At 63.0% G+C, this 9787-nt stretch overlaps 2 protein-coding genes across 3 annotated transcripts; one reads left to right on the forward strand and one right to left on the reverse strand.

The window, feature by feature from the left end:
- The first annotated feature begins 53 nt into the window (after nt 1-53).
- On the forward strand, nt 54-5971 carry TMEM79 (transmembrane protein 79). Of its 2 annotated transcripts, none has more exons than XM_039251483.1 (4): nt 54-327; nt 2197-2984; nt 3152-3365; nt 5743-5971. In XM_039251483.1, exons 2-4 carry the CDS (start codon nt 2240-2242, stop codon nt 5954-5956), a joined length of 1173 nt encoding a protein of 390 aa, XP_039107414.1. In that variant the 5' UTR covers nt 54-327; nt 2197-2239; the 3' UTR covers nt 5957-5971. The 2 variants fall into 2 exon arrangements, with proteins under 2 accessions (XP_039107414.1, XP_039107413.1); XM_039251482.1 differs by lacking the exon at nt 54-327 and adding an exon at nt 1186-1388.
- Nucleotides 5972-6887: 916 nt separating this feature from the next.
- LOC120244742 (glycosylated lysosomal membrane protein) lies at nt 6888-9556 on the reverse strand. The gene is made up of 6 exons (XM_039251481.1): nt 9388-9556; nt 8771-9028; nt 8436-8633; nt 8101-8319; nt 7449-7702; nt 6888-7354 (listed from the first exon to the last, which is right to left on the reverse strand). Exons 1-6 carry the CDS (start codon nt 9505-9507, stop codon nt 7189-7191), a joined length of 1215 nt encoding a protein of 404 aa, XP_039107412.1. The 5' UTR covers nt 9508-9556; the 3' UTR covers nt 6888-7188.
- Nucleotides 9557-9787: the final 231 nt, after the last annotated feature.

Raw genomic sequence — 9787 nt, forward strand, 5'->3', positions numbered from 1 at the left:
GGTTGGGGGAGGGGGGGGGAAAGGCCTGCATGCTACCAAGTCTCGCGAGGCTCGTTTTCCCTCCCGGGAAGTTGCCAGAACTAAGTCTGGGCAGCGCGGCCTCCTTCCGGCTTCTCCAAGTCCTTGCGAAAAACTTTATTGACAAAGCCGCCAGAGAACGAACAGTGGACCCGGCGAGGGGCTGGGGCTCAACTCAGGGGCGTGGCCGCTGGGCCCACGGCTGGGAGCGAGGCTTTGCTTTGCCCCGCGGTGGCCGTGTGGTCTACACTGCCTGCCGACCCAACACGCGTCCCCCCCCGTTTGAGCAGCGTCCCTCTCAGGTTGCAGGTGATCCAGTTCTCCCTTCTCCCCCGTTACTTAACCGAACAAAAGTGTACGTGAGAGTTTGCCGGGGCAAGGGGGGCCGTGAGTGAGGCGTCTCCAGGACGTGCCCCCGCGCCGGTGCTCGCGCTCGGACCCCGCCCCGCAGCCTTCCTCTTGCTGTGTCTCCGCGAGTAGCCCAGCAAACCTTTATTGAACACCTGCTGTCTTCCAGGTGACACGGCGGTGAGCGATCCAGACTCTGTCCCGCCCTCACTAAGCTCGGGTGACTTTGGGGTGAGGCCCCACAGGAATGAGAAGCCCCTCTCACGTTTATGCCTTGGAAAGATTTCCTTGGATTCCTATTGCTTTCTCAACATTAGACCTAGGCTAAAAAGCAAGGTCGGGGGCGGGGGTGTCTGTGTGAGTTGTAATAGGAACGTAAATTCCCTTCCACCTCCATGCTCCTGGTTCCAGCCACCAACCTTTTTTCTGTTCCTGAAACAGCCTAAGCGGGTATTTCACTTGCTGTGCCCTCCTCAGAGCCCTCCTCGTTTCCTGTCAGGTCTCTGCTCAAATGTCTGCGCAGAGAGGTCATCGCTACTCCAATTGTCTTATTGATGAGTTCTGTATTATCTGTTACCGCGATAGAACAGGCTCCTTGAGGCCAGGGACCTTGCTTGCGCTCTCCCCGATGTCTGTGCCGAGCCAGTAACAGGTGCTCAGCAAACATTGCACAAGTGCAGAAATCCCACCCTTTCTACCTACTTCAAGTGCCCTTTGACGTACCCTCTGCTGTCCTGAGCTTCAAGCTCCTACACACCCCATCTGCCTAGAACACACACTTGCCTTTATGCCCAGCTGCACCCCCCACTTTCAGAGAGGGTGACGTCTGCCAGTGCTTTTCCTGTCGGCAGATTCAGCAGGGCGGGGCCTGCGCCTTTAATCTGGGCCCCACCTGCTCTGGTCAGACAGGTTTGGAGCCACAGGTAAAGGGAGAGAGACTGAGAGGGATACTTGCAGAGCCAGCAGGGAGCTGGGCAGCTCCTTCCCAGACGTTGGGGACCCTCCGCCTCTGCAGATGGAAAGTAAGAGGGCGTCATGGGTTCACATGGCAAAGGGTAGAAGGGCGTCGAGGAGGTGGAGGGAGGGACTCGGCCCCATCCAGAAGCAGTGAGGTGGAGGAGACAGGGAGGAAAACAGGAGAGGAGGCATGGGGAACAGCCATAATTAGACCTAGAAGCCAGAACGGACAGCCCCAGGCCCTCTGGAGAGGAAGGATGGAGGGCATGGGCTAGCGAAGAGCATGGAAACTGCCCATGCACCCACACTGGAGACCGAAGAACAGGGTGCACTGCTGCTGTCGGTTCCCCGGGACAGATTTATTAGCAAATCCCTGGTATCGGTTCCCAGGAGAATTAGCTCCAAGCAAGGATCTTCAAGAAGGGGAGGTTTGAAGGTGAAGGGGCAGCCTCTCTGTCCACAAGAGGCCCCTAGTGGGAAGGCAGCTCCAGGCAAAGTTCTAGACAACTCCCCTTCCTCCGGTTTCTGCATTAGGGTGGACGTGACCCCGGGGATTTCAGAGGAGAGAGAGGGGGCGGTAGAAGGCATGGGTGGGAGCTGGCCGAGGCCACCGCTGTCAACGCCTATGCCCCCTGACTCACCCTCTCCTGCTGGATGGCATCTGACGTTGGAAGGGTGTCTCCTTTTCAGCTGCTTACTTCCCTCCTGCCTCCTTCTGTGTCAACACCTTCCTCGGTACCATGTTCTCCCTAAGGTCCCACAAGGGGCTAAAGCCCATGAGACCAGCTGCCCCAGAGAGTTCCAATTCTGTCACCCTGTCCCAAGGGCCAGAAGCCAGGAACTCCTGACCAGGCTTTCTTCTGCTCCCTGCAGGGTGATAGGGCCTCATGGTAGAGCCCAGAGCTGAGGCCTCAAGATGACAGAACCCGAGACCCTGGCCCTACTGGAAGTGAAGGGGTCTGAGGCCCCGGAGAAGAGCCTGCCCCAGGCCTTGGTCCCCAACGGCCGGCAGCCAGAAGGGGAAAGTGAGGCCGAGTCCTCCAGGGCGGGGTCTTCTGCTGGGTCTCCCACAGCCGAAGAGGGGGCTGAGGATGGTCTGGACAGCACAGTGAGCGAGGCCGCCACCCTGCCCTGGGGGACTGGCCCCCAGCCCAGCGCCCCGTTCCCAGACCCCCCCGGGTGGCGGGACATCGAGCCCGAGCCCCTCCGGTCAGAGCCACCTACCAAGCTAGAGGAGTTGTCCGAAGATGATGCCAACCTGCTGCCCGAGAAGGCGGCCCGGGCCTTCGTGCCCATCGACCTGCAGTGCATCGAGCGGCGGCCCCAGGAGGACCTGGTGGTGCGCTGCGAGGCGGGCGAGGCCGAGCGCCGCCGGACCTGCCCACCTGCCCGGGCCGCCCAGCCTGAGCCCCTGGAGCGCAAGTGGGCCGAGGCCATGGTGAAGCCGCCCGGCCGCTCCTGCGGGGGCTGCGGGGGCTGCGGGGGCCGGGACGGGGTGCGGGCCGTGGCTTCCGTGGGAGCCGCCTTCATCCTCTTCCCCTGCCTGCTGTACGGGGCCTACGCCTTCCTGCCCTTCGACGCCCCGCGGCTGCCCACCATGAGCTCCCGCCTCATCTACACGCTGCGCTGCGGCGTCTTCGCCACCTTCCCCATCGTGCTGGGTGAGCCGCGCGGGGGAGAAGGGAGCGGGACGGGGGGGCAGAGCTCCCCTTCTCCGGGCCTCCCAGGCTCCGCCCCGCGTGCCCAGCCGGGGTGGGGGCCCCACCAAGGACCCTCCCTGGCGCCCCGCTGCTGCTCTATGCTGACCCCACGCCGCCCCCCCCCCCAGGGCTCCTGGTGTACGGGCTCAGCCTGTTGTGCTTCTCAGCCCTGCGGCCCTTCGGGGAGCCCCGGCGGGAGGTGGAGATCCACCGGCAGTACGTGGCCCAGTCAGTCCAGCTCTTCATCCTGTACTTCTTCAACCTGGCCGTGCTCGCCACCTACCTGCCCCAGGAGACCCTCAAGCTCCTCCCTCTGCTCACTGGTCTCTTTGCCGTCTCCCGGTGAGTTGGGGGTGCGGGGGGGTGCCACCGGGGAGGCTGAAGGGGCCCAGGCGTCTGGCCTGGGCAGAGGGGGCAGGGAGCCTTCTAGACCCTCCATTAGCCTAAATGTGCGTCCGAATGGGTGCGTCCGCTGTCCCCTAGCACCTTGCCTCACCTGGTAGCAGGCGTGTCTTCCCAAAGGAAGTTGAGTTCAGAGACCCAAATACTGACCTGACGCTGGAAGGGCTCTCAGGCGTCTTCTAGGCCAGCCTCCTGCTCATTGCTGCTGCCACTCTTCCTGGCACTCCCGTCAGCCGGCCGTGGCCTCTGGCTGAACACTCCCGGTGACGCTGTTCAGTTCTTTGCAAGAGTGTCTGTTTCATTTTTCAAGGGTCCCCATTACCAGAAAGGTTTTCTTTACATGGTGCTAAAAAGCGTTCGCCTGACCTGGACTCTGGAGTTGCCTCAGACGATTCAGACACTTGACCACTGCCCCCGATCCCCCCACTCCAGCACCCTGCTTCCCCAGGGTCCCTCAGCCTCCTGTGACCTTCCCTCTGGGCAGGGGAGTGTCCTGTTTGTCAGTGGTCACAGGCACTGGCCTCTGTTCCTACAGACGGGGCCACAATGGCTCCCAGGGCAGCCCCGCTCCTCTGCTTTCACTCGGACGTCACCTGAACCCCTTCGGGCTGCTGTTGTTTCCTGTTGTTACTTTTGATTCAGGATTCCCGGTCACTTTAGCTGCTAGAACAATCTTCCTCTTGAGCTAGAATCTGCCTCCTCTGTCGCTGCTGATTGTAGCGCAGTGGCTGTCTGTCCCACCAGCCTCTCCTCTGTGTAACTCACCCTCCCGGGTGCATCCTGGGGTCTGCTGGTGTCAGACAGGAGTCGGCTCAGGCAGGAAGAACCGTCAGGGGCTCACGAGGGACCCAGCGGTTGTCTGGCCTGTCTCACCCTCTTTACAGCGGGGAAGGCGCAGCACACCAGGGGAGAGGGACCGTTTAGGCTGCTCAGCGGCAGTGGGGCTTGGAATGCAGGCCCCGCGTCTGTCACCAGGGCCCTTCCTTCCCTACCAGGGAAGTTACTCAAACACGTGTGCCTCCACTTCCTCTGTGAAATGGAGCTGTGGGGATTCGTGAGTTAATTCATGTAGCGTGCTTACCAGAGTCTGCTGGATAGGGCTCACCGGGCGGAACCTTTCCTTTATTCTGCCCGCTGCCCCCCGCCCCCCGGGGTGGTGCGGAAGCAGCGGGTGCTCTTTCTTTCCCCTGTTCTGCGGAGAAAAGAGCAGAGGCACATCACGTCACTTCTGTAGTCAGTGGTCCTTCCCACATTGAGAGGACACTGAGAGCGTGGATCTGGAGTGGATCTCCCAAGAGGGGAAGGTCCCATGCCTTTGGGCTTCATGCCCTCTCAAAGCTGGTGTCCGTACTCCTTTCTCCCCCCGCCCCCCGCCTGTCTAAAAGGACAGGAGAGAGGGCAATGAATGGCTTGGGTTCAAATCACAGTGTTACTATTTCCCTGATGTGTGACCTTGGGCCAGTTCTACTTAACCCCTTTGGAATCTTATTTCTTCCACTGCAAAAAGAGAAATAACTACAGTGGGTGTACTGAGCTGTAAAAGAATGAGGAGGCTGTTCATGTCCTGACAGAACTGTACTCTGCAGGGCGCGGTCCGTGGGGAAAACTGCGCAGAGCCATCTGCATGGCCCACCACCGAACTTTACTTTTTTTTTTGTTTTTTATTTATTTTTGAGACAGAGAGAGACAGAGCACAAATCAGGGAGGGGCAGAAAGAGGGAGACACAGAATCTGAAACAGGCTCCAGGCTCTGAGCCGTCAGCACAGAGCCCGACGCGGGGCTCGAACCCACAAACCATGAGATCATGACCTGAGCCGAAGTCGGACGCTCAACCGACTGAGCCCCCCAGGCGCCCCGCCGCCACCGAACTTTAGGACAGGAAAACAAATCTTTTGCTCACTCATCTACACATGAACAGCACTTGCGCAAGCCACTGTGACACTGGACGTCGGAGGAGGGGGTGGAGTGGAGGTGGAGAGAACAGGGTGGCTGCGAGTCAGGACAGGAAGACATTTTACTGCACCAACTGGCGCCTTTGCACTGTGAACCCGTGGGTGTATACGGTCTACTCCAACGTTTTACACTTAAATTTGAAAAGCAGACGAAGAGGGAGGGGAACACATTCGCCTCCCAGACACGTGGGAAAGTGTAAATAGGCCCCTAGAGTAATTAGCGCGGAGCCCAGCCCGTAGTAAACGCTTAGCCGTCACCTGCGTTGAGAGGTGTCAGCTGTGCCCAGCGACCCGCGTGGGCTCCCCGCCTGCACTCCCGTCCAGGGGCCTGACTTCCCGTTGCCCCCTGCCACCCACCCTCCAGGCTGATCTACTGGCTGACCTTCGCCGTGGGCCGCTCCTTCCGAGGCTTCGGCTACGGCCTCACGTTCCTGCCCTTGCTGTCCATGCTGGTGTGGAACCTGTACTACATGTTTGTGGTGGAGCCCGAGCGCATGCTCAGTGCAGCCGAGAGCCGCCTCGACTACCCCGACCACGCCCGCTCGGCCTCGGACCACAGGCCCCGGCCCTGGGGCTGAGGGCCCCGACCTCTCATGTTCACCCCCCCCCGCAGGGCCGAGCCCCGCTACTGCCCCGACTGCCCCCAGCTCTCCCCCTGCCTGCCGTCGGAGTTGCCCTTTACCTTGGGGGCCTGGGGCAGTCATGAGGGGGGGACTTTGGTTCCTGGCAGAAGAGGTGGACGTCACGGCCACGCCCTTTACAGATGCTGAGGGCCGAGAGCCCAGGGCCAGGGTCAGGAGCAGCCCTCCCCCACCCTCCAGCCTCCCGGGAGGCAGTGAGCAGGCAGAGCAGCGGCCAGACCGACCACTTCTGTGCCACTGTCCAAGCAGAGGGCCTCGGGGGGACGGGAAATGGTGCCTGTGCCCAAGATAAAGGCTGGGCGTCCCATCAAACCAGACTTCCACATTCGGTGAAAACCTTCCTGGGGGCCTGGGCTCAGGACCCTCCACGACTGGCCCACCTTAGCCTCGGTTAAGATCAAAGCCGCTCCAGCCAGAGCTGCGGCCTCCTGTCTTCCAACCTATTTAGGCCTCCAAACTGCCCTGAAGCCACCACGCCCCTCCCCTGGGAAGAGGTGCGGAAGGGGGAGGCCTGCCTCCCCAGAGACGCAGGGGCGGGCGTGTGCCAGCTGGGGAGCAGCAGGAAGGCACAGCGGCCACGCCGACCCCCTGCGAACGTGTGTCTGACAATAAATGGCTGCCACGGGCCCCCCGCCTCTTCCTTCTTGGTCCCCCACCCCCCCCAACGTCCCTTCCTGGTCAGACCTGGGCTGCACCGGACTCTCCCCACATGACAGAGCAAGTCTGGTGGGAGCCTGTCGCGTGCAGGGGGAAGGGAAGCGTCCGTCCAGTGAGGAGAGAAGGGGCCGCACTGGAGCGGTGCCTCCCCACCCCTCCCCTCCCCAGACTCAGCAGCACCGCAGCCCACGGCCCACACACTGAGAGAAGAGAGAGGGCAGAAAATGAGTCTATTTCGTGCCCTCCGGGGTGCATGACCCGTCAGAAGGCCTCTCGTTTAGGCCCGTGAGTCCCATTTAAGGGGAATGGGGGCAGAGGGGCCGCAAGGCATCGCCAAGGGACCCTCCCGCCAGCGATCACCCTGCCCCCGGCCCCTCCCCAGAGGATGAAGGCAGCCCCGCCTGGGGGTTCTCCGGAACGGTGAAGGTGGTCCCTGATGTTCCGCAGCAAAGCAAGCTGGGAGAAGGGGGCAGCTGGACCCTCCGGCCAGCAGGCCCTCCGAACAGCAGGCCTCAGTTTATGGGCTGGTATTCCGAGCACCGCCTGTGGCCCAGCAGCAGAAACGCGCCTCCAGCCAGCAGCATGAGTCCCGGCGCACCCAGGGCCACCGCCATGATGCCCAGGACTAGCGGGGACAGGGTGTCCACGGGAGGGGCGCCCACGCCCAAGAGCATGGACCTGAGGCAAGCACGAGCGACAAACGGAGGCGTTAGAGGAAACCGGCTCCCCCACACCCCTCCCGAAGCCCCGGCCCGGCCCGCCCGGCCCTCACCAGCTGAGGTAGTGTGCGTCCCAGTAGCCAGGGCCCGTGGAAGCCCCAAACGTCAGGTTGAAGGCACAGAAGTTACTGTGGGACTCGAAGAAGGCGCGGACTATGGGCGACTGCGGGATGTGCGCCCAGGTGGGGCGGGGCGGGGAGGCTCTGCAGCGCAGGGCGGATTCCCGGCCCCCCCGGCTCCGGGAGAAGGCCACCGGCCGCCACTGCACGAAGCCGGGGGGGACGGAGCCCCACAGTAGCTGGTCCAACTGGGGAGAAAGGCAAACGGGATGAGGAGGAGCAGCGGGGGCCCGGCCCTTCTGTTCCCCCACCCTTCCCGCCTCCCCGCCACTGGCGGTTTGAGTCCTGGGTCTGCTTCCAGGACTCGCAGGCTGTTGGCAGAGCCTGTGAAAGGGGAGTTGGACCACGGGCGCTGCGTCCTTTTCCAGCCCTGACCCTCCGCAAGCCTGCACTCAGCTCCCGCCCCCGGGCCCCCAGACCCCGGGCCCCCCTTCCTTCTGTCTTCTCCACCGAAGGCACAGGATGGACCAGATTCGTCAGCACAGTGACCGTCGCTTAAAGGAGCTGAACTATGTCGCTAAATGGTAACCGGTTCCATGATTCTGTCCCGCCTACCCCCTCCCTCCCCCTCCGCTGGAGGCCTGACCTGGAAGACAGCAGGTGCATATTCATCATCGATGGAGTGCAGCTCCCGCATCAAGGGGCAGTCGGGGCCCTGGCCCAGGGTGGCTACCTCCAGCCCAAACAGGGAGCGGTTTCCCCGCGGAGAGGCGCCCACCAGGGCCACCTCCAGCTGGCAGGTGTCGGCCGAATGCAGGAGGCGCGGGGGCTGGGCTGGCCGGCCGGATCCGGAGAAGGCCTGCACCTGGGGTGGGGGAAGTGAGGGAGGCGCGGGAAGCAGGGGGGCAGGCCTGGCTTCGAAGGGCACCCCCACCCTCCTAAACCAGCCTTCTGAGTTCCTCTGCTTCCCCACACCCTTACCCTGAAGGCCAGGCTGCCGTTGGCAAAAGCCCCAGTGGGGTCATCAGTGGGGTGGCCTCGAAACGTGGCGCTCAGGGTGGCCCGATCCAGTGAGTCTGTGATGTTGTTCCAGGAGAACTTGGCCAGGGAATACGGGGCATACGGTTCTCCTGGAGGCTGGGCCGCCTCGGATGTGTTGGCGGCGGCGAATTCGAAGAGCTGGCGGGCGGGGTGGGGGGGCAGGGTTGCCTGAGCCGTCCCCGAATCACCCTCACCCGCTGGCTCCCATACCTGCGGCCCGGCCCTCCCTCGAATCCGGACGCCCCCCCCCTTTGGTTCTCCCCCAACCTCCTCACCCTGGTAAAGACAAGGGCGGAAGAGAACCGGATGCTGTCCTTGGGGAGCACCATCAGGCCCCCGTCGGGCTCAGGGGAGAGCAGGAGGCTCCAGTTGACACTCAGGGCGCTGTGGGGGGTGTCGGTGGCCACGAGCAGCACCGCCGGAGGCCCCACGGTGCTCCACACGTAGTGCAGGGTGGAGTTGGTTCCCACCGCCCGGATGTGCAGCAGGTTCTGCGGGGGGTCCAGCCCGGCAGGGATGGCCTCCAGAGACACCTAGACACGGAGCAGGGGAGGGGCGCGGGAGCGGGGTCGGGAGAGACACAGGGCAGAGCAGCGTGCGCGTGAGGGCGGAGGAGAGGAGGGCAGAGCCACAGCTGCCCTGACCCCAGTGAGGGCGCCGGGCGGCGGCAGGGGGAGAAAAAGCCTGTCACTTGCCTGGACCAGGGTCACCCAGCTTTCACCAGAAGACAGGGCACCCCCACACCCGCCTCCTCCACAGTCGTGTCCCAGGAGCCCTGGCTGAAGAATTCGTCTCCAAGCAGCTACCGCACCCCTGCCCCTCGGGTGTCCTGGATTCCAAGCTCTCTCCCAGGGTCCAATTTCCCGAAACATCTATTGCTCTCGCCCCTCACCTGGCGGGTCTCCTCCCCCAGCAGGCTATGCGGGGCTGCAGACGCGAGCAGACTCAGGAGGAGCACGGGGCTGGGGGCACAGCGCCCCCAGCCCGGGCGGGGCCCCTCACGGCCGCACATGCGACCCCAGCTTCAGAAGGCGGAAGACACACCGCAGTCATGTGACTCCCAGATGCAGCTGACCTCTCTGCAGGGCGGGGCCAGCCTACCAGCTCTTAAAGAGGCCGCCTCCTTTACCCCAGATTCCGGCTTGAGCTCCTGTCCCCAACGGGGCTGCGAGACGCCTCAGGCTAGACAGGTGCGCAGCCACGCTCCCGGCCTCTCCTACCTGCCGCGCTCATACCTGCAAGTGCCCGTGGCGTCTGCTTTCAAGATCCAAATGGACCCCAATAAACTGACT

Source organism: Hyaena hyaena, unplaced genomic scaffold (assembly GCF_003009895.1).
Source record: "Hyaena hyaena isolate Hyena2069 unplaced genomic scaffold, ASM300989v1 scaffold_385, whole genome shotgun sequence".
In the NCBI taxonomy this organism is placed as follows: Eukaryota; Metazoa; Chordata; class Mammalia; order Carnivora; family Hyaenidae; genus Hyaena; species Hyaena hyaena.